Here is a 27,671-nt window from a genome sequence, read left to right as displayed (position 1 = left end):
TGTCAGCGACTCACTCAGAGTCAGCGGCACTCCTGCTTGCTACTGCTCAGTAGCCTGCAGAATCTCAAAGAGCCGTGTCCCCAATCCGCTGAGCCAAGTGGCTCAACTCAGTACAATGAATCGCTCTGCCCATGACTAATTAGGTGCAAGTTGGGACCTACAAGCCATTCTTATGGCCGGTACACACTAGACGATGTCGTCCGATCCACATGTCGGCAACATCGTCTAGTGTGTACATTCAATGTAACGGACGATCGTCATTGCAGGTCCGACAGGCGAGTCGCTCCCGACACTGGCAAGTGTGTATGCACTTGCCGATGCCGGGACCCCTGCCGGGTTAAATGTGTACACAGCTTCACTGTGAACTCGCATTGTGAAATCCATTTGCAATCAGATTCAAAAATTGTATTACTTTTTCAGAGTGAATTCATGTTTTTCATAACAAGTGAAAGTTAGGGAAAATCTTTATTTTAAGGTAAAAATGTTGGGACATAGTGCAGAACCTCTGGTACACCCTTCCCAATGAATCATCATGTACTTCAAGGGGTTTAAATAGTATAATTTGGCCAGTAAAGACATGTCAGTTTTCAGGTGAATTTTATTAAAAAGCTCAATAATGGGTTAAGTCATGTGGGACAGGTAGGTGGAGGTATATCAATGGGAGAGGGGTTTTTGAACTTGCAGATGAGACTTAAAAGTGTTTATTCCAACATTTCACAAACTTGAAAAATTACTCTGCAGACATTTTTCTGTACGGTACCTCAAAATGCTGGAAAGACTTCAATTTGCTGTAAAACACTTCCTTGCTATTATTTTCCAACCATTATTAAAAAGTGCAAAATTCAGCTTTTTGACACGCTTTAAAAACTTCCAGTACTTTTCTTATGGCCACTAACACTTTCAGTATGGTCCTGCTATCTCAGTTGTCACTTCTTTGTGGTCCTGCTATCTCAGTTGTCACTTTTGTGGGGTCCAAGCTGGTTTCCCACTTCTCGCAGGTCACATTTTATACAAAAGTCACTGAACCTTGCTTGTTTCATGAAAAACTCACACCTAACTTTTAGCAACCCTAGACTAGTGTCATGGATACACACTTCTGCAGTAATACATAAGTGTGACATACTGGAATTATTCACTGATACTTTCATTAAAACTTCAAACACAGAAGTGAACCATCTGCTAAATCCATCCTAGTCTCTCTTCCATGAACTTTCAATTACCTACAGTAGCTGGCAATACACGCTCAGGTAGACAGGTTTCCAGGAGGAACATGAGAGAAATCACAGCTTGGGAACAGATCGTGTCATAGAACAGGACTATAATGAGTAAATAAAATAGCAATAAAACTAATTTGCATAGACAATCTGCTCGTTACAGAAAGGATGTGTGTGTGTCTGCAGAACGTCCCAGTAAGTGTCCCTAACAGGCAGGGGAGCTGTACAGGAGGGGGTGCTAGGAGCATATATGTTGTTGCACTTTAGTAAATATAACCCCTGCAGGTGCGGTTTCGTATGCACAACTTGACGACCCGGTGTGTGTAGAACCACAGCCCGGACTGGTCAATGCTAGTTACTCGCAACCGATGCTCCAGAAACTGCAGGTGCATGGCTGGGAGACCCCAAGATTCAGCAGTGAGAGGCCGGGCCAGCAGCGGCCGTGTGTGGGATGCGTGATAAGCTTCCACGGCGCCTTTGGCTCTCCCGGTTTCCCTTGTATGATATGCGGGGAAGACGCCAGGCGGCGGCTGCTGCTGCACCGGGAACTGGGCGGAGTGACTGCATCCGACCTGTACCCTGGATGCTGCTGCCTGAGGGCCGGCCCCGGACTCGCGTTCATTTCGCGAGATTTTAGCTTGGCGCCGTGACCGCCCATGTGAGAGCAGAAGCACCTAGTAAACACTCCCAGAGCAGCCGCAGCTCCGACATGGCCGCCCGGCGCCGAGCACAGCACACCGCTAGACAATAATCATAATAATAATAATAGCTGCAGCGCCGCTAGTGACCAGAGTACCGGGCGGCGGTGCAACCATCACGGTCAGCGGCCGATCTCCCGGTGCAGCGCTCTGTGCCTGTAGCTCTTTGTTGTGTTGCTGCCCTGGGCTGTCATCGCCAAGTCGGGTGCATTAAACAGAAGCTACAACAGCAATAATAAAAACAATACTGCAGCTGCTGCGAGGGGTCGGGGCAGTCATATAGGTGTCTATTGTATATTGCACTCAGCAGCTCGTACAAGATGTGGATCCAGGTACGGACCATAGACGGCACCGAGACCCGCACTATAGATGACCTGTCCCGTCTCACCAAAATAGAGGGATTGAGGTTAAAGATCCAGGAGAGTTTTAACGTGACCCCGGACAGGCAGCGACTCTTCTACCGGGGCAAACAGGTAACACGCACCCCCCACCCCTTTTTCACCCTCCAACACTGGCATTACATGTGCTGCCCGCACTGCAATCACCCTGCATTCCTGCACTGCATGCCAGGCGGGCAGCACCATCACCTCATAGTGTACTCTTTGTGCTGCACTGCTGACCATGCATGTTCCTGTACACCTCTGATCAGGTACACTGTGCTGTGCTGGAAACAAAGCATGTTCCTTTTACAAACACACTTGGCCTGGCACCACATCCATGGGGAGCCTAGGATGCTGCACTGAGATTGTACAATATTGTAGTCAATACAATAGAACTATTGCAACGATTGACAAATAATCCAATATTTAAACACACGTAATATTTTTGTTATCTGTATATTGTCTTGATAAATAATGAGATGGTAGAAGCGCATGGTTCTGCACATTGCTTTAAATGTGGTTTAATGAACAAGCATGGCGTCTCCGATTCACTGCAATCAGATTAGCAATTCTTTGCATAGTTTCTAGGCATCCAGTAAGTCCAGCATTGTTTCCTGCTGCATGCTTCCTAACATCACCATCTTATTTGCAGTATTAGTTGAGCAGCATAATCTCCTCTCCACTCAAATTACAATATTAAATTTTTTTACTTAACACTTTTCCAACTGCCTCAATACAATTTGATTTATTAAGCAGCCTGAGCCCCCCTCTATGTTTGCTAGATGTCTACTGTTGTACTTCCTTTCTGGAAAGGCCTAGAAGACGTAACTTGGCATGCAGACACACAAGTACTTTCCTAGCGGAGAGGCCTAAGACATTCGCTTTGTGTTTTGATTTTGTAGTGTTATTGGTTCAGCCTCTAAAAATGTGCTCTAACTATGTTGTAGGCTCATTTACATCTTAAGATGTCATTTTCACTAGATTTTAGTAGGATTACAGTCCTGCCATCGCTGTTTGCGGCATCCCAAAATCTATTACAAGGATTTCCACAGGGATATATCGCACCCTTTATATAAAATATCTTTAAAACTGATTGTAAATAATTTAAAACGTAGCAACTGTTTTCTAGCTCCCTGCGCCAGCTGACGTAAACAACCCACCACCTCCCCACTTTGAATTATATTTAGCTCTTTGCCCCTCTGTTTTCATGACTTGTCTTGCACTGGTGGCGTATTAATTGTAGACACCGTTTAGGTCCTTATTAGTAAAAACAATACATGTTATTCACAGTGTATTTTGCAGCAGGATTCTTTTTACTCTTGCTACAGAGTAATATACATTTAATAACGTCACAACATTAGCTTATCGAAGGCAGAAAAGAGTGCCATGTTCCTCATCCACCGACAATAGATTTGTTAGCCTCTGCAATATTATTTGGTGGCTAAACCAGACTGCGAGACTCTGCCCACAAGTACGCAAGCCACTAAGCTGTGTCTGCCTCTACCATGTGACTCGCCTTTATGAACAATGCGTGCTGAAAATGTCAGCGAAGGCCTGTGTAATATGCCAGTGTACGAATACCATTATTTAACTAGTAATCGTCCATTCTGTGTATTATGCTGCCACTGCAAGCGCTTCAGCAGGAAGGCATGGATTTGTTAACTAACTTGGACTGTAAATCATTATGTTTTGACATAGTGGCCCGGTGTCACTTCCTAGTAACACTTGTCATTATTGTCAATATTAATCTTTATTCGCAAAGCACCAACATACTTTTCAGAACTGTACACTGAGAGATTTGAGACACAAACATAGAACAAGCAATGACATGAAACTATTGTTTTTGATGGCCCTTCTTTACCTCGTAACACTGTAATCAATGATCATTTTATTGTTGCTTGATTAAAAGAAAATTCTGTACTGTATATTTATTAAGTTATATTAGCCAGATGTATTTTAATTTGTCATTGCATTCCGTAACTGAATAATGTGACACATTTGGATCTTTGTTGTCGTAGGTTCTGAATTGTTTTTTTTTTGTTTTGTTTTTGACAAATGGTGAAATGTTGTGTATTTTTTTATCACAACCTTTAGGTGGTTACTAATTGGATTTAATTAATATTCATATTGTCATGGTTTATATGGAGATAAGTCTGCACTAAACCATGTTTTCCTGCTCGCTTGTGTTTTATCGGTAGCTCCCTAGTCCGTTTTGTTTTTCTCAAATCTTTTCCAGTCTGCACAATTAATGAGAGGCATCTGGCATAGTATGGCTTCCCGCCCCCTCGCATTGCAGCATGTTTTGGTTCTGTGATCACAATACTGCTCTGTGTTTGGTTACTCGAACTTTCATCTGATGCATGTAAAATAGTAGTTGCCTTTTCTTGAGTGTAATTGTCCGCGCCCTTTAACAAAAAAAGGTGTTTTATTGTTCATAATGTTTTTTTGATCTAATTTTCTTAGGGCAGTAGAAATTCATTAACAGGAAATATTGATCAAATTCACGTAGATTCCTACCATCTATATTTTTAAATTTTGGAGGCTAGTCCTTAAACCAGCGGTTCCCAAACTGGGTGACATGGGGAACACCCAGGGGTGCCACAGGTTTGTGGTCCAAGACCAAGGGGTCTATGTACTAATAATCGCGTTACTGCCGCGATTATTATGTACCTAACTCGCCGGGGATATTTTAATTTTTAATAAAAATATCACGGCTAAGTACTATGGGGAACTCACACAAGGAAGATGGTGCGGTACCGGCTGTCCCTGCGAGTTATAGCCCCGGGGTTTAGGAGAAGTCTTTCACAGAAGTGAAAGACTTCCCTGGGGGAAGCTGACACTGCGCATGTGCACAGTTTCAGCTTCCGGAGCCTGCCAGGGTCTGTGGGGGAGCGATCGAGCCCCCATAGGCAAACCGTAGCTTATGGTGTAAACTTCTGGTGCTAAACTCTCATTTTGGAGTTTAGTACATAAGGGTCAGATCGTAGTCCCATTGACAATAATGGGGACTGCGATCTGCAGCGCTAATTAGCATTTTTCCGGAGACTTGTGTGATTGTGGTATTAGTACATAGGAGCAATACATAAAATGATGCAGCAGTCTCTGCATAATTTTATGTAAAAATCGGCTTGATACATATGCCCCCTAATCTTGATCAGTGTGATATGTAAAGCCAGTGCTGGTGGATGCCAATTATAAAATCTATGGACAGCAGGTGTAAACTGTTGTCCTAGAGTTGCAGTGACAAAAATGCTGTTACTATAGGGCGCCGAGAAAGTTTTGGAACCGCTGCCTTAAACTATGATTGACCTGCACTCGAGCTGTGGTGTTTTGGTATTTATAAACATTGTCCCTGGGTATGGCAGTTGGAAAAATGCAACATAAAAGGGCCTATGTACTAATAATCGCAGAACTGCCACGTTAATTAAGGTTTCGATATGCGGCTGATATTTTCATTTTGAATGAAAATATCCCTGCTATGTACTATGGGAAACTCGTAGGGACAGCTGTTGCGGTAACTGCAGTAACTATGAGTTGTATCCCCGGCATTTTTCCGGGGGAAGCTGACACTGCTTATGCGCAGATCTCTCTCCTGCTTGTAAATCTCCAGAGGCTTAAAACATCTTACAATGGTGTAAATTAACTGCTATCTTATTGATGCTTTTTGGCCCTTTAGGTGAAAAAACTTTGCTTATTGGAGTTTGGTACATAGGCCCAAGATCGTAGTCCCCATTAATAATAATAGGGACTGCGATCTGCAGTACTAAATAGCACTCTGCCGGAGATTTCTGTGAAATAAAATGATGCATTTTCTAGATAATTTTATGAAAATAGCTTGATATATAGGCTCAAAAATCATTTTGGAGTATTTTGTTGAGGCTAATTTCTCCTATTTAAACTTAAAGGGCCGATTGTGCACGTGGGTTAACATTATGCGCATTTCCACGGCATATTTTCCTGATGCTTGCTCCCGATTCCCTTGCATGTGAGTGGGAAAATTATTCTGAACCCCCCAAAAGCGGCAAATAATACCTCTTCTTCTATACCAAAGTCCTTGGTCTGACCCGAGATTTGGAACACGTTTCCAACCTGGATCAGACCCAGGAGAGACCCCTTTTACACCGCGGCGTCGACCCGGGCAACACTGTTCACACCGGAGCCGGGTCTGCAGTGACCTGGCTCTTCCGGCGCAGGTAAGCAGCGCTTCTTGCCCTCTCTCGTCCATCCCTCTCCCTCCCTCTTACCTCACTCTTCACTGCGCTCCAGAGGCATGGAGGGCAGGTGGGGAGCGCTGGTCGGGCCGGCCTTGGTTGCAGTGTACACTTGGAGATGATGTCATCTGCAAGCGCCACTGAAGCAGGCCAATTGGGCAGCATGCGGCACGATCCAGGTCACCGTGACCTGGATCGCGCCGTTTACCCTGCGGGATGACTCGGGAACAACCCGTGGCCATCCCTGCAAGCTACCAGAATTGGATCCCCGGGTCCCTAGACCCGAATGGATCCATTTACACTGACAAAAATCCCTGGTTGATGCGCGTTCACGGTCGGTGTAAAAGGGGTATAAGATAGCAGGACAGTGTAGAAGACTGTTCGTTGCCACTAGCAAAGTATTGGAGGCAGTTAAATTGTGTCAAATGTTGATTTGTGCAACTTTTAAAAATGATGGAAAAAAGATGGCCAGCAGGTGTAATTCAACAAATAAAGGCCCCCACACATGGTACGATTTTTTTTTTTTACACAATTTGGCTGTTTTCGATCAATTGGAACGACCAATAGTTTGAAAAGTGACGTGTATGGGGATGATGCCGATGCACACTCCCGCTGATCGTGGTCGCTGATCTCTTGAACCTGCAGAGAGATATCGGCCTATATCTCAAGATTTGGCACACATTGTTTCATGTGAATGAACGATGCGATGGACGCTGGACGATATGTTGTCACTTTTCCTGGCCACTCCCCTCCTCCATTTTGTACCTGCCAACGAGAGACAGAAGATGCCTCGTGCTGTTGTTTGCTGCAAAACGATATATTGCAGTCGTTAACAACCCATCTATATCGTTTGGTCGTTTGTGCAATCGTTCCATGCGTAGGCACAATATCGTTTGTTCAGGAGTTCAAGGGAAATCGCAAACGTGATTGGATTGTTTGCAATCGTACCATGTGTAGGCCCCTTAAGAGACTACAGCTGTAGTTTCCAACCCTGGGGTTCCGTGGGGCACCTGCAGGGGTGTGTCAAATTGCAAAACTAGTGATAGTGGCTGTCAATCATAAAATGTGTGGACAAACAGAAGCACAACCCTGTCCACTACCATATAACTTAACCTAGGGATGACGGGTAAACACAATTTACTTTATTTTTTTTCTGAGTTTCTTAATGAGAAATGTTTGGCCTAGGGGGTGCCATGAAACAAAATGCTGATACTCTAGGGCACCATGATTCAGGAAACTTTGGGAGCCACTGTTAGGATATGCCTGCATAAGACAGAGATGGACAGTTTGTGTGGTAACTTGCTGTAGGATGTACAGTATTATGGAGTGATTCATTTATAAAGCTGCTATTTCTATGTCTACAGTCGCAGGTTTTTTTAATCAGCCTTTTGAAGGTGTGTCAGAAAATTTCATATTGTAGAGGTTATTGAACTATACATGAGATTCACTAGGACCAGTATTTCAGTGTTTTTTTTTTTTTTTTATGAATAAAATTCTACTAGATCTAGAGGAACAACCACCTGCTAATAATGGAATCATGGAGGAATGTATGACCCATTGGGGTAAATGTATGAAGCAGTGAAAAGAATGGAAAAGTGTGCCAGGTTGTATTTACAAAGTACATTCTATAAAATGATAGGTAGGAGCTGATTGGTTGCCATGGGTAACTTCTCCACTGGCACACTTCTCCATTTTTTTCACTGCTACGTACATCTACACCAATGTGTGGGAGAACAGCTAACTATAGATTACCAATATTGTTTATAAGAGCTGACCATTCCAGCAGATGAGGACATATTTCTGATGGTGACCAAATGGATATAGCAATATTTGGTGCGACAATTTACAATCGTTGGCACCCTCATAAAGGCTGAGGAAATTGCAGATGGAGTACTCTTCAATATGGCCATGCAATGAAAGCCACAAAGTGATACCACTGCCATAGGTGAACCCGTATGTGACTTGGGGAAGATATCAGGGACAGCGACAATGGCAGCCTGAGGCAGAGACCAATGACAAGCAGGAGGAAACCATAGAATCTGCACCCAATGAGAATACAGTAGAGGTACTAGGACAGCATAGTACTTAAAAGCAGAAATAAAAAAGAAAAAGGCAGAACTGAAAGAATTGCAGTGGCAGCCGAAAAATATCAGATGAATCCAAGAAGAAACTTCACGCTTTGGGTGGTGCTGCATAATCAGTAGGGTCGGAACATCAGTGCTAAATATGTTATGCAGGTGTAACAGGGTCGTACTTGTTGTATAAAGTGTTGGGGGTGAACTTCAAAATCTTACAATCAACAGTCAGCCTGCAAAATTCACCGCTGTCTCCAGCTCCCAGCATTGCCTGCAGAACTCTTTGCTATCTCCAGCTCCCAGGGCTGTCACCAACAACCAGCGATGCCTGCAAAACTCACTGCTGTCTCCAGCTCCCAGCATTGCCTGCAGAACTCATTGCTGTCTCCAGCTCCCAAGGCTGTCACCAACACAGAGCAATGCCTGCAGAACTCATCGCTGTCTCCAGCTTCCAGCGCTAATCTAGTTTCCCAGCACTGTCACCAATACCCAGTCAGTCTGCAATCTGCTGTTTCAGCTCCTAGCGCTGTCTGCAGAACTCATGGCTGTTGCCTTTACCCAGTGCTTTCACCAGTACCTCATGCTGTCGGAAGGGATGAGGACATGTTGGAAGTGTGAACAGATGTTCTGAGGGGTAAAATGGAAGATTTCCCGGCTCCTGGAAGAAGAACATCACAAAATCGGTTCTTGTATGTCTTTTCCGAAAAAGCTGAAGTGAAAAGTAACACAGTGTTAGAGATGTGTTTGCATGCATCTATTTAAATGTAAGTAAATAAAAACCTATAGTAAATCAAACTATACCATTTGATTTTATTTGAAAATAAAAATCTATTATCCATAATCATATCGTATAGTTTTACCGCCCAAGTGTCGGCAGGGCGCTGGGGGTGCCGAAGGTGCGCGCTTCCGAAAAGGCACTTAAGGAGATGCTGGGCTTCCCCCCCTCACGGTGAATAGATGCTATGCGCATGGCGTCTATTCACCCGGCGATGATCGGTCACCGCAACTTTTCCCACCCGTGGGACACTGCAACCCCCGGGTGGGGAAGTCTCAGGGCATGCTGTTTCAGCGGGGCGCAGCTAAATGGGCAGGGCGCATTTTTCCCTTTTAAATTTAGCCACGACGGTGCGCCCTGCTAAAACAAGCTAGCGGGAACACTATCATACATAAGCATTTTTATTATATGTTGGTCTTGAATGTGCCAATATAACCTCTGAACACAGCTTTCAGACCAGCAAAGTTCCTCAAATCTTATATGTAATATGTAAACTAATATATTTGCTGATTGCAGGAAGGAGGCACTTATGTCATTTAAAATTGAGTTTTACCTTTCTCAGTTATAAACAGTAGCTCTTTTAATTTACGCAGTATATTTATTAATAGACAACATTTGTACTATATAATTTTACCATCAATACAGATATACAATACTGGTTTGGGTTGAATATCTACCTTAAGCTGGATGGTTCTGAATGATAATTGTCCATTAGTGTGAAAATGCTGAAAGAAAAAATGGCCAAAAATTATGTGGAAAGTTGGATCTATTATACACATCATATAGTGCGCATGCCCGATCTGTCGTTCACCGCATCGTCCCATCTGCTGTTCTGCACGGCAAATGGGACAATGCAATGAACTACGCAGTGCTGTTACATGCAGCATAAAATTACACATTGCGTAGTTGTACACCGGATTGTGTATTGTGTATGACGCGCTTGATGTATGGTTACATTGCATCGTACCGTCGCTGGGTTGCTCAATTTTATGGTATGTACCCAGCACTTGCTCCCCCAAGTTGTCATGGCCACTCCCCTGCTAGCACTTTGCCTGTGGCTCAGCTAGCAACATATTCACAACGTGACATGACAGCGTCTCCTGAACAACTATCATTAGATGTAACATGCAGTAATGTCCTTGTAAATGAGGAGTTTCAGGTCTACAAATGTTTCTAATGTTCTGGTGTCCTCTTGTTGTATACAGTATTGTATTTTAATCTTGTCAATCTATTTCGTACCACAACACACTTTATTTAAATAGTGATACTTTATCTAATAGACTTGTTCATTAGCAAAATATGTGAATGATTTCCTCTAAGTATTCCAGTATTGACAATTACAAGCATTACATTTAATAGCTCCTTAAATGCAAATTTTTCCTTGTTCCTTGTTCCAGATGACTAGGCCCAAATCAGTGCGACTGGACCTGGCGGGGGTCCTGGCATTGGCAAGTGCATACACACTTGCCAATGTCGAGAGCATGGCCCTTGCTGACAAGGTGCGGGAGTGCACATCATCGGCGACATTGAGTGTACACACTAGACCTGTGTTTCCCAACCTCGGTCCTCAAGGCATACTAACAGTCTTGGTTTTAGTGATTTCTCAGCTTGAGCACAGATTCTTAAATCAAAGTAACTGTGGTACTAATTAAGACATTTGTACTCAAGTATGGCTATTCTGAAAACCTGGACTGTTGGTATGCCTTGAGGACCGTGGTTGGGAATACCTGCACTAGACGATGTTACATATTGTCTAGTGTGTACCGGACATTAGGATGTTGTCTTTGGTGTGTTTGGAATCAATTTTACAATTAGTGGGTTATTTTTAAAGATATTATACATATACTAGCTGAAGTACCTGGCGTTGCCCATGTTTAAATTTTCAAGTTATTAAGTTAGGCACCCTAGAGCAGTTGCCACCCCTCTGTGAAGTTTTCATCCAAATCCACCCAGTAGAAGGCCCAGAACAGTCCCCCCAGGTCTAAGGTATGTCCAGCAAGGAGGTCTGACCGGGACCTAAACCCCCCTAAAACTTGCCCAGGATCCAACTGGACCACCTCACGTTGGTTTCATCCCAACCGATGCAGGGGTGTCTGAAAGCATAACCAACAGACAGCCAAACAGACCAATGAATTTTATATATATATAATATATATATATATATATATATATATATATATATATATGTCGTATGATTGTGGAGGCCAGGTCATCTGACGCAGCACTCCATCACTTTCCTTCTTGGTCAAGTAGCCCTTACATAGCCTGGAGGTGTGTTTGGGGTCATTGTCTTGTTGAAAAACAAATGATGGTCCCAGTAAGTGCGAACCAGGTGGCATGGCATGGCGCTGCAGAATGTTGTGGTAGCCATGCTGGTTAAGTGTGCCTTGAATTTTTAATAAATCTCCCAACAGTGTCACCAGCAAAGCACCCCCACACCATCACACCTCCTCCTCCATGCTTCACATTGGGAACCACACATGCAGAAACCATCCGCTCACCTTCTCTGCGTCTCACAAAGACACGGCGGTTCTAACCAAAAATCTAAAATTTGGACTCCTCAGACCAAAGTACAGATTTCCACTGGTATAATGTCCATTCCTTGTGTTTCTTGGCCCAAACAATTCTCTTCTTCTTGTTCATCCTCAGTAGTGGCTACTTCGCAGCAATACAACCATGAAGGCCTGATTCACGCAGTCTACTCTGAGCTTTGTCTGCTACTTGAACTCTGTGACTTAATGTGGTCTCTAATCTGCGGTGCTGTTAAGTAGCAGTTTCTGAGGCTGGTAACTCTAATGAACTTATCCTCTGCAGCAGAGGTAACTCTTGGCCTTCCTTTCCAGGGGCGGTCCTCATGAGAGCCAGTTTCATCATAGCATTTGATGGTTTTTGCAACTGCACTTGAGGATACGTTCAAAGATCTTGAAATTTTCCGGATCGACTGACCTACATGTCTTAAAGTAATGATGGACTGTCGTTTCTCTTTACTGAGTTGAGTGATTGATGCCATAATTTGGATTACAACAGTATTCAAATAGTGGTGTACACTGTGTACTAACCCTACCTCTGCACAACACAACTGATGGTCTCAAACACATTAAGAAGGCAAGTAATTCCACAGATTAACTCTTGACAAGGCACACCTGTTAATTCAAACCATTCCAGGAGACTACCTCATGAAGCTGATTGAGAGAATGCCAAGAGTGTGCAAAGCTGTCATCAAAGCAAAAGGGGGCTATTTTGAGGAATCTAAAATCTAAAACATATTTTGATCTGTTTAACACTTTTTTGTTTACAACATAAATCCATATGTGTTCTTTCATAGTTTTGATGTCTTAAGTATTAATTTACTATGTTGAAAATAATTTAAATAAACAAAAACCATTGAATGAGAAGGTGTCTAAACTTTTGACTGGAACTGTGAAAGTATGTGTGTGTGTGTGTGTGTGTATGTATGTGTATATATATATATATATATATATATATATATATATTTATTATTATTAAAATGTATTGTGGGGGTGCACTCACCAGACTTCAATCCAGATTCAATATAATAGCTTTATTCCATAGTAAAATTTGGACTATTTTACTATGGCATAAAGCTATTATATTGAATCTGGATTGAAGTCTGGTGAGTGCACCCCCACAATACATTTTATACTGGTGGTCTTTCGTTTTTACCTAGACCAAAGTTTGAATTTGCACCCCAGCGACTATATTGCTCTAAAGTGAGTGCGGATTAGTCAGAGAAATATATATATATATATTTATATTTTATTTTATTTTTTTCTTGGCCCAAAATGTATTTTTTGATTATGTTTTATTTTAAAGGCCTTTTTGAGTGCAGTGTTTTTCTAAATACTATATGTATATATAATATATTATGTTTTAAACGGGACAGATTCCAAACAGCTAGTCAGAACTGTGCTGCTCTGATGGAAACGAGGAAGAAAAGAGTGTCAATCGCAACCGTTAAACGCTGCTTTGTAGCCGGTGAAGATGTGTTGCAGCTCGAAAACCATTGGTTAGGCACATAAATAAAAAGAGGCTATTGTGGGCAAAAAAAACACAGAAGCTGGACCACTAGTATGTGGAAGAAGGTTCTTTTCACGTATGAATCGAAGTTTGGGGTGTTTGAGTCCAAGATGTGCAAGTTTGTTCAATCAAGCATGGAGGAGGTTCCATTATTGTCTAGGGATGTTTCGGTGGTGGTACGGTTGGTGACTTTGTAATGATCGAAGGAATCATGAACTCCAGATGCTGCCACAATATCCTGCTGCGCCACCTTATTGGTCATGGCTTCAAACTACAGCAAGATATTGACCCAAAACGACAACAGGTGCTGAAGAACATGGTTTGGCCAATCCAGAGTTCTGATTGCAAGCCTTTGGATCATCTGGGAAGGTGTGTTCGAGATGTACAAGTAACGAGACAAAATCATCTTTGGGAGTTGCTGCAAGACAAGTGAGCTGAAGTTGACCGACAAAATGCCCTCGCCGCTAAGGGTCAATACTTTAATGAGAGAACAATTTAAGGAAATCAACATTCAATTGTAAACAATGTGTATGAGTACAGAACATGTTTATTTTCCAAAATAAATATATATTCAACACAAATCCGCTTCCTTTGTTCATTATGTTCTGAAAAATTGACTGACTGGGTGGTGTATTGAAATTAGTGAGCTGTAGTGTACTTGCCTTCTATTGCTTTATTCTCAAATCAGAATTAGGCCTTTGGTTTTCAGTGTTCTTGTTGGGCTGTTTTAGCTCTGCCTGATTTCAAAACTGCAAAATGCGCCGTGCCCTTATGGCGCCTCTGTGCTGAAACAGCCTGCCGGATGCCGTCCTCACCCGCGGGCGGGAAAAGTTGTGCATGCGCACGGAATCTATTCACAGTTAGGTGAGAGCTTGGGGGCAGTCCACAAGTGCTGGGCATGCCCCCAAGAATGCTGAAAAGGGAGCATGTCTTAAGGCAGGCAGCCAACCCTGGTCCTCAAGAGCTACCAGCAGTGCATGTTTTCCATTTCTCACAGAATAATTAGCTCCACCTGTGCATCTTTTCAAATGTGTTAGTGATTAATGAATACACCTGTGCACCTGCTAGGTGACCTGGAAAACGTGAACTATTAGTAGCTCTCGAGCACCGAGGTTGGCTACACCTGTCTTAAGGATACTCGGTCCCGCAACCTAAAATGAACACTATTTTCCATTTACAGCAACCTGTGAAGTAATCACTGCTACAACAAGTTTAACTCCTTATTAACACAGACTTCTAAAATTGAAAAATATATTGGAAAATATGACATGCTTGCAATGCAGGCAACCTGGGAAGTACAACTAAGGCTTGGTTGCAGTTTCATTGGCTTCTAATTAAGTTCAGCAACATCTTATGGTGGGAAGCTGTTGGGCTTCATGTTTAAGGTAACTGGGATACAGCCTTTTTTTAAGGCTTCCTGTGGTTCCTGGTTTATGTCCCAGGGAGTGGGTGGTGGCACTTAATTTACGCTAATGCAAGGTTTTTGGTTAGAGCACAGGTTCTCAAACTCTGTCCTCAGGACCCCAAAGAGTGCATGTTTTCCAGGTGTCCTCACAGAATCATAAGTGAAATAATTAGCTACACCTGTAGATCTATTAAAATGTGTTGGTGAGTAATGAACACACTTGTGCACCTGCTGGGTGACCTGGAAAATGTGACCTGTGTGGGGTCCTGGTGACCGAGTTTGAGAACCACTGGCTTAGAGGGACACCTATATGTAGAACAAGGGTGGGGAACGTTTTTTCTACAGAGGACCATTTTGATATATATAACATTATTCGCGGGCCTGATGCAGACCATGCCCCCTGCCATGTGATGTCACACAGGGACAGGACCACAATGGTCAGTGATTACAGCAATGCCTGGAGCATCCTGAGGATGCTTCGGGGAGCTATAAAGGCAGCTGTTTGACCGTCTGAAGCGTCCTAAGGACGCTCCAGGCGGCACTGCTGCATAGATTCTGGCTGCAGGGTGCCGTTCTAGGCACCGTGCTAACCAGATGAGGCTAGCCGAAAAAAGCTCAGAGGGCCAGACCAAATTATTCTGTGGGCCTTATACGGCCCCCGGGCCTGAGGTTCCCCATCCCTGATGTAGAACATGTTAGGTGAGGTTTTTTCTTTAAGGACACATTTTATTGGTTGGATGAGAGACCAAAGACCTGCGCAGAGGTTTGCAAAAGATAAATAGAACAATAATAACACCAAAAACCTATAAAACAATATTATAGTAGAACAATAATGTTACCACAGTGCTATTTTTATACTTTTTTAAAAAAGAAAAAGGTCATCCAAAAATTTTCATTATATTGGGAAGAAAAATGTATTAATAAAGAAGAGCTAAGAATAAAGGTAAGGGTAAGAGTGAAAGAGAAATGAAAGGACGTGTGGTGGCAGCCCACGAACAGGAAAGGTAGGAAGGGAAGGAAAAAAGAGGTGAGTCCGACCCAGCTGAACAGTTTGACAAGTTCATTAAATAATAAACCTGTCATAAGGAAGGCTTTGTCTATGTGAGAGAAAAATGAGCGTAGAGTGTCAGTGAAGTGAGCACATTGCGGCTATTAAGTATATGCGGGGGGTGTGTGATAATAAGAGGTCCATGGCTACGACGTCAACTCGGAGGAATTCTTAGGAATACTAGTGAATGAGTATGTCATATTTTAGCTATATTCTCCCCATATGGAGGGAACTTCTGTTTTTTTTTCCAGACGGCTGCTAATATGTGGCTGCCATAACTATATGTCAATATAACATACAGTGCATCCGGAAAGTATTCACAGCGCGTCACTTTTTCCACATTTTGTTATGTTACAGCCTTATTCCAAATTTGAATAAATTAATTTTTCTCCTCAAAATTCTACAATACCCCATAATGACAAGGTGTAAAAAGTTTTTTGGAGATTTTTGCAAATTTAATTAAAAAAACCTAAGAAATCACATGTACATAAGTATTCACAGCCTTTGCTCAATACTTTGTTGATGCACTTTTGGCAGCAATTACAGCCTCAAGTCTTTTTGAATATGATGCCACAAGCTTGGCACACCTATCTATGGGCAGTTTCGCCCATTCCTCTTTGCAGCACCTCTCAAGCTCCATCGAGTTGGATGTGAAGCGTCGATGCACAGCCATTTTCAGATCTCTCCAGAGATGTTCAATCGGATTCAAGTCTGGGCCACTCAAGGACATTCACAGAGTTGTCCTGAAACCACTCCTTTGATATCTTGGCTGTGTGCTTAGGGTCGTTGTCCTGCTGCCACCACCATGCTTCACTGTAGGGATTGTATTGGCCTGGTGATGAGCGGTGCCTAGTTTCCTCCAAACAGAACGCCTGGCATTCACGCCAAAGAGTTCAATCTTTGTCTCTCATGGTCTGAGTCCTCCAGGTGCATTTTGGCAAACTCCAGGCGGGCTGCCATGTGCTTTTTACTAAAGAGTGGCTTCCGTCTGGCCACTCTACCATACAGGCCTGACTGGTGGATTGCTGCAGAGATGGTTGTCCTTCTGGAAGGTTCTCGTCTCTCCACAGAGAAATGCTGTAGCTCTGACAGAGTGACCATCGGGTTCTTGGTCACCTCCCTGACTAGGGCCCTTCTCCCCCGATCACTCAGTTTAGACGTACAGCAAACTCTAGGAAGAGTTCTGGTGGTTCCGAACTTCTTTCATTTACGGATGATCTAGGCCACTGTGCTCATTGGGACCTTCAAAGCAGCAGATATTTTTCTGTACCCTTCCCCAGATTTGTGCCTCAAGACAATCCTGTCTCGGAGGTCTACAGACAATTCCTTGGACTTCATGCTTGGTTTGTGCTCTGTCAAGTGTGGGGCCATATATAGACAGGTGTATGCCTTTCATAATCCTGTCCAATCAACTGAATTTACCACAGGTGGTCTCCAATTAAGCTGTAGGAACATCTCAAGGATGATCAGTGGAAACAGGATGCACTTGAGCTCAATTTTGAGCTTCATGGCAAAGGCCGTGAATACTTATGTACATGTTATTTCTTAGTGGTTTTTTTTTTAAATTAAATTTGCAAAAATCTCAAACTTTTTACACATTGTCATTGTGGGGTATTGTGTGTAGAATTTTGAGGACAAAAATGAATTGATTCCATTTTGAAATAAGGCTGTAACATAACAAAATGTGGAAAAAGTGACGCGCTGTGAATACTTTCCAGATGCACTGTATGTTTATGGTGAGTGGCGTCAGGGGGACACAGTGGTAACAGGAAATATTTAGGAGTGAGAGGAACATGTAAGCCCGTAATAGAGTGGACCAGGGTGTTAATCTCACTCCAAAAGGAGGCAAGTTTCCGCAACTCCACCACATATGCAGAAACTTTCCAATGTCTGACCCACATCTCCAGCATAGATCTGAGGTGTTGGGGTACATTTTTTTAATCTGGATGGGATGTAATACCATCTATAACACAGTTTGTATGAAATCTCTTTTTTTATGCGTATAGAGCATGATGCCACATTGGAATGTATGTCACTCCGGTCTTCGTAGACTAGGGTTTCCCCCAGGTCAGCCTCCCATGCTATTTCGTTCGGGTTCTTTGTCTCGGAGCTAAGGTGAATGAGTTCTACAATACATATATTGTGGAGATAAGATGCCCTTGTACTCGCACCATGTAAAACTAAGGATTGAATAACGGTGAGCTGTCTACTAGTTAAATGCGATTTTATGGTAGGGTGGAAGTGTCGGATTTGTAAATATTGAAAAAACTTAGTAGAGGGGATGGAATAAATGGTTTGTATTTCTGAAAAAGTGGGGAATATGAGATCATAAGTAATATCATTCTGATTCCCTCTTTTTGCCAGCCTACGAAGGAAGTCGGACTGCATCCGGGCCGAATATGTTAGGTGAGGTTTATGTTAGGGCAGTGGCTCCCAAACTGGATGCCATGGGGCACTTGCAAGGTTGTCACAGGTTGGTGGTCTAGGACCAAATCAGTTCAGAAGCACAACCTGTCCACCACCACAAACAAACTAAGGATGACCGGTAAACACAATTTCTCAATGAGAAACTTTCTGAATTTCTAAATAAAACATTTGCCTAGGGGTGCCATGAAAAAAATGCTGATACTCTGGGTAGCCGTGATTCAAGAAGGTTTGTGAACCCCTGGACTACAGTATTTTCAAGTTACAATAAAGTTTTATAGTGAAATTTGTATGTTTTATACACAAGTTACAAAAAAAACCACTCTGCAAGTTCAAAAACCCCTCTCCCATCAATACAACATCCAACATACGTGTCCCACATCATTTAGCCTATTCTTCTGCCTTCTATAGAAAATCACCTGAGAAATTACATGGTTTTTGTTGGCCATGTTTTTCATTGAAAAAACTCTAAATACATCCCAGTTTTAATCCTCAAAGAAATATATACATGTTTATAAAATAATTATTCATTGAGAGGGGTTTGCTTTAAGAGCATAAACCAGGACTCCATAACCCCATCTTCTTCCCAGCTTTGACTGGATAGTTGAGTCGCTCCCAGCATGCAACCCTGCAGAGAGCAGTTTACTTTCTCCGTTCAGCCCAGCAGCTGCGACAGTGCTGCTCCTGCTGTGGTTGGACAATGGCTGTGCAGCTGTCGAAACTGTCAGTGTCACTGGCCGTTCCTGTATTGGGTGGCACATCAGTGCGCTATCTTATAGATGGCATTACCGATAATGACGTGGGAGCGCTGTCATTTACCACCCAACCCCACGGGAGAAGCGGCATCGGCGCACAAAACGTGCGCCGATACCAATAAACCCCTATACCGTCGGTTCATGCAGCTCCCCTAGTATCTCCCAAACTGCAGACACCTAATATGTTGGGTGGCAGAAACAAATCCCTGGAGTTCCTTTTGAAGACTTTAATTGGTATATTAATAGATTGGTTGTTGAGGTTGGAGATGAAGAGTAAAGGTACCCATCCACTAGCAGACATGAAAACGACTGCACGATTACGACATCGTAATCGTGCAGTCGTTTGTCAGTCTGTGATGAGCCTGCACTGAACGAGCAGTAGTTCAGTGCAGGCTCATCAATCATCTACAAACATGCTCAACCTGACGTTATCGTCAGGTTCACCAGCATGTTTGCACCATGATAGATGTCTAAAAGACCAGCGGGCACGCGCATCGCTGGTCATTTTAGACATTTTTGCAAACTAGTTATGAACGATTGAATGATCGTTATTGTCTAGTGGATGGGCACCTTAAGGACACTATAGTTATTGGGAATTTTGGGGAGGGGTAGCATTTTTTTTTTTTTTATTATTATTATTTTTAGACGCCTGCACTGTTGAAATAATTGTCTCACCAAAGAAATGGACTCATTTTATTTCTTAATATCCAAGTATGCTATTACAGAGGTAAAACCATTCTAAGATTTATGCAAAATTTTACTTGTCATGAAGATTACATCTTTTACTAATTATAGATTTGTGTGGAATGTCTACACAGTAGGAAAACAGTTGCCGCCAAACCACACTGAACTTGAACATTTTCCTGACTTATGCTAAAATGTTTAAAATGGCTGCAATACAGGACCTGATAATGTTGTGGCCGACTGTTCACTAGTAGATTATATTCATTTTTACATCTATTTTTAAAAAGTAATAGCCTCATAAGTTCTCAATTGTGGAATAATGTTCCATAGTTTATTTTTACCTGAACCTTTACCAAGTTATTAGTCACATTTAGTAGATACGTTTTAATGCTTGTCAGATGGATGATTCCAGCTATATGCTTTACCAATGGGAAACAAGGAAATTACTAAAGGGAACCTCAGAAAACTGTTCTCTTAGATCCAGGAAAAATGGCGGAGGCACATGTGTGGTTTTCCCCCTATAGAATAAAGGAATTCTAGCAAAATAAATGTTGGAAGAAACTTGGAAAGTAAAAGTATTCTCTACACATGCTTAAAATAACTAAGATATATGGAAGTATTTGTGCAAACTAGCTGCTGGGATTGGTGCCATTCACCAAGACCAACAGTTCTGTCATAATGAATTAGAATAATATTAATAGACAGGAAACATATTTATGCAATTTTAAATGACAATCATAGATATCTAGGGGCATATATTTACTAAAGTGCAGGTTTATAGAAGTGAAGGTGTTGCCCATAGCTACCAATCAGGTTCTCTCTATTATCTTTTAGAAAACGTAGAATGTGATTGGTTGCTATGGGCAACATCTCTACCTCTATAAACCCGCACTTTAGTAAATATACCCCTTAATGTATATTCTGTTCATAATATCTCAATGTTCTCATTTACCATCATATTGCTGTCCACGCAAAGGGGTCTTTTGGTCAAACTAATTCTGACCTTAAAATGTGGAAAGTCTTAAGGGGGGTATCCACTAGACGATAAAGTTGAACGATAATGATAAAATCGTTCGATAATCGTTCGAACATCGTTTGCAAATCGTGCAGTAATTGTTTCTAACGATGTATGATGCGCGCTCCCGCTGGTCGTTTGATCGTCTCCTCCATCGACTGAACATGCAGGTCAATTTCACTTGATGGCTTACAAATCGTTTACACATCGTTTACACATCGTTCTCACTGAACGATCAAACGATGAACCACTATCTGCCCACTACAGCTGAAAGCTCTCAATCACAGATTGAAACAACATAGTTTATCGTTAGATCTTTTGCAAATCCTTTGCAAATCTTTTGCAAATCTTTTGCAAATCTTTTGCAAATAGTTCAGAGTGGAAGATCAAATTTCAAGGGAAACTTCAAGGGAAAATCGTTAAGAGGTTGGACAGGGAGTAGATCGTCTAGTGGATGTGCCCCTTTAGCATTTTGGAACTTCCCAAACAAAAGCTAATGCCATCTTCATATGACAGCTAGCTGCTGCTTATGGGGGAAGCCGAGCCAGAGTGGGATCTTGTAATCTTTCTCTGGTGGTCTACAGTGACTGAGATGGTCATTGTATTTTTTTCACTTTGCACATGTGCAGCCAGATAGCTGCAATACCATATGCACAGTTTCGCATCCAGGCCCTATTACTTTGCTTAGAAAGCGCAATGGAATATGCTGTGCTATATAAGAAACTGTTAATAAATAATTAATAATTACTGATGGCTAGAATGGGATCTTATTGGTGCCTCTGTCCCTGCAACTTGACAGTGGTAAATATCCCCAATTTTTTTTCCTTATTTCAACAATATCAGAGCTTTTAATAAATAGGTCCTACAGTGGGTAATTAAATGATTATGTATACTATATTTTATTTATTGGCATTTTGTCATCGTAATCGAAATTGGTTTTCTTGTGGCTTCTGCAAAACTTTAATTTCACAACATAGACTTATAAAATAGTTTTCCCTCCTAATGACATATGCCATATGAAAGCATAGAAGCATGAAATATAAAACATTAAACAACTCCCTATGCAATAAGTATAAATATTTTTTCTATTGAACATTTATATTTAGTATTTTTGTTTTTCACAATTTTTATGTGTAAAAATGTGTAACCATTAATATGTTTGTTTACGTAACTTGTGTTGCAAATAATTAAGGGTGTATTTACAAAACTTTTTTCCTTCATTTACCCATATAAAAGGTTGGAAAAGAAAGACTATCCCGCTCTGATCAGTAGCAATTATGTTGAGGAAGTTCACCCAGTTACAATGGCAAAGGTCACTGAAGGGAATAGAAAAAAAAATGTATAACCTCTCTTGCTGCATTAGCTCATATTCCTCATAGAAATAATTTTTAAGCTTTAAGTGAAACGGAGAAGAGTACATTGGTTGTATTTAATAAACAATAATAAGGCTTTTCTCCAGCATTTATGCTGCTATGTATTTTGTTAGAACACACTTTTTGTATCTAGATCTTTCTTTTTTTGTTAATTGTAATAAAGAATGTAATTTATTTATTGCATAGTTTGACTACTACAGAAGATCCTAACTCCACACTGTCTATTTAAGAACTTTTGTCAGCTTGCTGTGGCTTTATGTTGGGGTTTAATTTAGCTTTAAATGTTTGTGGCATTTGAATCCGTTATGAAATGCTGCTTTGCAGGTTTTTAGTACTAACATAGCAACATAGAGTGCTTTACATCAATGCACTTCTCTTTAGATCTACATATGTCATAAATGCATTACAAATAGAACATGCCAAGTGAGATTTTTATTTTCTTCTGTGCAAAAAAGGTGCACCCAAAAACCGTAGGAACTACACAAATCCCAATATGCTATTTCAAACAGGAAAAGGTTGCCAGTGTGTCTACCCTAGTGTAAGCTTATTTTCCTTACTTTAGGATGTTGTCGGGGGAGGGGCATTGACAACTGTATACCTTAAATCTGGCAAACAGAAATAGAGTACATTTTTTTTACTTTTATTTTGAGAGCGAAAGAAAGCATACGCTATTAGCTTTGATTTGCATTTAAAGAAAATTATTAATTAGAAGGGAAGTGAATGTTTGGCTATTAGTAGGGGAAAAAAAGTATTTCTGGAAAAAGAATAATGGAAATTGTTCAGAAAACTGCGGTATAGTTTACTATGACAAATACCATTAAAGAGATGTTCAGGGATTTATTTAGCTTCTCCGCAGGTTGTAGTCGAAAATTTAAAATGGCAACCGCAGTCAGTGTAACGCCCGGAGTGCTCCACACTGATTGTGGGTGCCGTTTTAAATTGTTGCCTACAACCCGCCGGGTAGCAGCGGCTTACAAAAGCTGCTGCTTCATAAATAAAGCCCTCAGTCAAAATGTATTTCTTCTCATCATTTTCTCCTAACCCATCTAGCAAGACCCGTGCCAGGGATTGCCACAGTTCTGGAGTGTTTGTCCTCGCTGGCATTGCAAGGTACTACCTGCATGTTGCCAGAGTGGAAGAGGAGGCGCTAACAGTACTGTAGTAGTTTGTAACTCAGGCACATATTGTTCAGGACGTAGCTGTACAAGTTTCCCACATTCTAGATGTAGCAAGAGGATCTAGTGCAGTGTCAGTGGGGATGAGTGTTTCCAGATAGCTTGGGCCCCTCCACTTCTGTTTACTGAGCGTAGAGGGACTAGTTGGGTCAAAAGGAATTACTGACAGCATATAGTGGTTTAAAATGATGAGAAGAATTATCTTAGTAACTGTATATTATATTATGCACTAGTATGCCCGTGGTGAACATTTCGCCAATTTGAACCCAGAACATATGAAAAATGGTTTGCTAGATCATATGTTAATACGACGGAATCAGGTAACAAAAGATGTGTGTGAAACCTAACCGGCTAAGCCACGCCTTTTATGGTTTTTGGAGATTTTTTTTAATTGTAACATTTTGTCAATTTGTACGTGTGATGATATATTTGGCCATGGACTCTGAAGCAAAATGGGCCGTTTCCAGGGGGTAATGCAAGCTGAGCCCCTATAGATGCAAACGATAATGCACTGTTACTCCGCCTCACTGTCTCCCAGCCTCCCGCCAATTATCAGCTGCTGGCAGCTCTTGTGGAAAGCAGATAAGAGGCGTTGATTTCGAGGCGCAAACCCGGTGCTAATTGGCTGGCAGTTGCAAGCCTGGAATCAACATTTTGGAGAAAGTAGGTGAGGGAAGAGCGCCACCCTACGGCAGCAGCCTCATGTGTTGTGCCGCCCGTGCGCCCTCCCTCATTGTGTAACGGCTACGTCACGCGGCCAATCAGGAGCCGAACTGGGCAGAAAGTAAATAATGTCAGCACGTGGCTAGGGTGCCGAGTCCATATGAGAGCACAGACCACCAGTAGTGCGTAAGAACAGCAGCCAGCAGCGGTCACCTCTATCTTGCTTCCCCGGGTCACTGTGCCGGCTCTGTGTTCTGGTAGTTTTATTGACATTTTCAGGTTAGCCATACCAAACATATATTATGGATTTTGTCGTTATATATCGTTATATGTCGTTATTCCCTCCAGCACACTGCAGCAATATTGGCAAAAATACTTGAATCCTACATGATAACAGAATTCAGAGGTATTAGTTGCATACATTTGCAAATATATGATTAAGCACCGGGCCAACGTCAAGGCTCCTCTATACCGGCGTCCCTAACATTAAGAGGTTCACGTCCGAGGCACAAGGCACCCCAAAATAATCCATCCAAGGACCATTCCCAGGGCATCACACGAAAATGGAAGAAAGGTTATAGTGAAGTGTAAAGTATAGATGTGTAAAATATAAATCAATAAGTGTTAATATAATAAGAATTAAAATTACATAGATAATATACAAACAAATAGGAACACAATGAGGGAGGGCGCACGGGCGGCACAACACATGAGGCTGCTGCCGTAGGGTGGCGCTCTTCCCTGAACAGGTTTCTCAGGGTTCCCAAATTCAGGATGTAAACTTTGCGTTACATCATCCTGGCGATGGAACCGGGGGATTATATGGTCTCCCTGGATATCCAGGACGCCTACCTCCATGTGCCTATAGCAACATCGCACCAACGGTTTCTGCGGTTTGCTATTCTCCACAACCACTACCAATTCAGGGCTCTACCCTTTGGCCTCTCCACGGCACCAAGGGTATTTACCAAGGTGATGGCGGTCATGGCGGCTCACCTTCGGAGCCAGGGGATACGGTTGCTACCGTATATAGACGACCTCCTCTTGCTGGCAAGCTCCCTGGAGGTACTGATCCAGCATCTCCACCTGACGGTCGCTTGTCTACAGGCGCACAGGTGGTTGATCAACTGGAAGAAGTCCTCCCTCATCCCATCACAGCGGATGGTTCATTTGGGGGCCCTGCTGGACTCTCGTCAGCAACGGATTTTTCTGACTCCAGAGAAGGTCTCATTACAGCTGCGGATTCACAGTTGTCTGAGCAGGGGCAGAGTGTCGGTGCACTCAGCGATGAGAGTTTTGGGGTCCATGGTGTCGGCATTCGACATGGTGGAGTTTGCCCAGTTCCATTCCAGGCCCCTGCAGAGGCTGATTCTTTCGGAATGGAACGGATTGCCACACAGGATCCGCTCTCAGATGCTGGTGTTGTCCTCGGAGGTGCGTCTGTCCATGGCCTGGTGGCTAGAGACTGCTCATCTCCTCGAGGGGCGCCCCTTTTGGATCCCGGAATGGGTTCTGCTCACGATAGATGCCAGTCTCCGGGGTTGGGGGGCGGTGATAGGCTCCTTGTCACTTCAGGGTCGTTGGTCGGTGGAGGAAGCGATTCTTCCCATCAACATCCTGGAACTGCGGGCAGTGTACAGAGCCCTGCAGTTGTCCGGCACCGCTCTTCACGGAAGGGCCGTTCAGGTGCAGTCAGACAACGCCACCACGGTGGCGTACATCAATCACCAGGGTGGGACTCGCAGTCGAGCTGCGATGTCGGAGGTGTCCTGCGTCCTGGCTTGGGCAGAGCGCTATCTTCCAGCTCTCTCGGCAGTCTTCATCCCGGGAGTCTTCATCAATTGGGAGGCAGACTCCCTCAGACGTTACGACGTGCATCCCGGGGAATGGTCGCTTCATCCAGAGGTATTCCAACTACTCGTGGACAAGTGGGGGCTGCCAGAGCTGGACCTGATGGCGTCCCGTCACAATCTCAAGCTGCCCGTGTACGGGTCAAGGACGAGGGACGCAGGCGCAAGTCTGATAGACGCGCTGTCGGTGAAATGACTGTTTCACGTGGCTTACTTGTTCCCTCTGATATCTCTGCTGCCTCGGGTCCTGCGCAAGTTCAAGCAGGACGGAGGCACACTGATCCTGGTGGTACTCCGATCTGCGGAGCCTGTCCATCGACGCTCCGTACCTCCTACCTCAACGGCGGGACCTGTTGTCTCGGGCCCTGTCTCCACCCGGATCTGGGTCGACTATCTATGACGGCGTAGCTCTTGAGACAGCCGTCCTGAGGTCTCGGTGCTTTTCTAGCTCCGTTATTACCACCATGCTGAGGGCGCGCAAGCCTGCTTCCGCGAGGATCTACCACAGTGGTGCGAGGCCAGAAAATATGATCCCAGGTTTTCCGGGTTTCCGTATTCTGGCTTTCCTTCAGTCAGGTTTGGATTTAGGATTACGTCTTTCCTCACTGAAGGTGCAAATGTCTGCTCTGTCGGTGTGGTTCCAGCGCAGGATTGCTGCTATGCCGGACGTACACACTTTTTTCCAGGGTGTTTTAAGAATCCAGCCTCTTTTTGTGCCACCTGTGGCCCTGTGGGATTTGGCGGTGGTTCTTCGGGCCTTACAGGGTCCTCCTTTTGAGCCCTTGGAGTCAGTGGAGCTCAAGTGGATAACTTTTAAGACTGTTTTCCTCTTGGCAATTGCTCTGCCAGGAGGGTTTCGGATTTGGGGGCGCTTTCCTGTCGTCACCCTTTTCTGGTTTTTCATCAGGACAGAGCGGTGCTTCGCACTCGTCCTGATTTCCCGCCTTAGGTGGTTTCCAGGTTCCACATTAATTAGGAAATTGTTGTACCAGCCTTTCAGTCGCCTCATCTTTCGGCTGGGGGGCTTCCTTAGACGTCCGTGCTCTCCAGGTTTAGGTGGACCGGACTAGTTCTGTGAGGAAGTCGGATTCTTTGTTTATCCTCTTTGGTTTTCACAAGTGGGGTTGGCCTGCCAACAAACAGACTCTAGCCCGTTGGCTTTGTTCTGTTATTATGAGGCTTATATGCAGGAGGGTTTGCCTTTCCAGCCTCTGTTGGGCCCTTCTAGGGCTGCTAGCCGTGGCGCCTCTGCTGTTCAGCTGTGTAAGGCGGCCACCTGGTCTTCCATTCAGACCTTTTTGAGGTTCTATGCGTTTTTACACCTTTGCCTCTCAGGATGCATCCTTTGGGCGCCGGGTTCTCCTATCAGCACAGTGTCCCCGCCCTTAGTTGGACTGCTTTGGGACATCCCCAAGGTCACCCTGTGGACCCCTATGGACCCTGAAGTAGAAAACAAGAGATATGGTAAGAACTTACCTTTGTTATCTCTGTTTCTACGAAGTCCATAGGGTCCACAGGGCACCCGCCCTGACGCACCTGGCTTCATATGGGCTCTGTGACTGGTCACCAGTTTTCCGTCTCCCATTTCTGTGAGTATGGTTCTTGTGTGTTCCAGTCTTCCTTCTCTCTGTTTCGTCTCCTCCTCCGGCCTTGGCCGCTTAACAACTGAGGTGCCTGTGGCTCGGGGGCGGGGTATAGAGGAGGATGGACCCAAGTGCATCCTGGGAGCAGCTAAAAGCTTTAATTCCGTGGTGCCCGAGGATCCAGGATCCAGCTATACCCCAAGGTCACCCTGTGGACCCTATGGACTTCGTAGAAACAGAGATAACAAAGGTAAGTTCTTACCATATCTCTTGGTTTTTTTTTTTTCTCTGGTTTAGTGTAAACC

The 27,671-nt window shown here is 43.3% G+C and overlaps 1 protein-coding gene across 1 annotated transcript in view; it reads left to right on the top strand.

Annotated features, from left to right (window-relative positions):
- The first annotated feature begins 1,872 nt into the window (after positions 1–1,872).
- Positions 1,873–27,671, top strand: part of UHRF2 (ubiquitin like with PHD and ring finger domains 2) — a 110,231-nt gene continuing 84,432 nt past the window's right edge. The window contains exon 1 of the mRNA XM_088476578.1: positions 1,873–2,385. Coding sequence (XP_088332704.1) covers positions 2,233–2,385 — 153 coding nt within the window. The 5' untranslated portion in view covers positions 1,873–2,232. The remainder of the gene's footprint in view (positions 2,386–27,671) is intronic.

Source organism: Taudactylus pleione, unplaced genomic scaffold, assembly GCF_031769625.1.
Source record: "Taudactylus pleione unplaced genomic scaffold, aTauple2 ptg000190l, whole genome shotgun sequence".
Taxonomy (NCBI): Eukaryota; Metazoa; Chordata; class Amphibia; order Anura; family Myobatrachidae; genus Taudactylus; species Taudactylus pleione.
The sequence above is the reverse complement of the archived record's forward strand: the minus strand, read 5'-3'. Positions and strand labels throughout refer to the sequence as shown.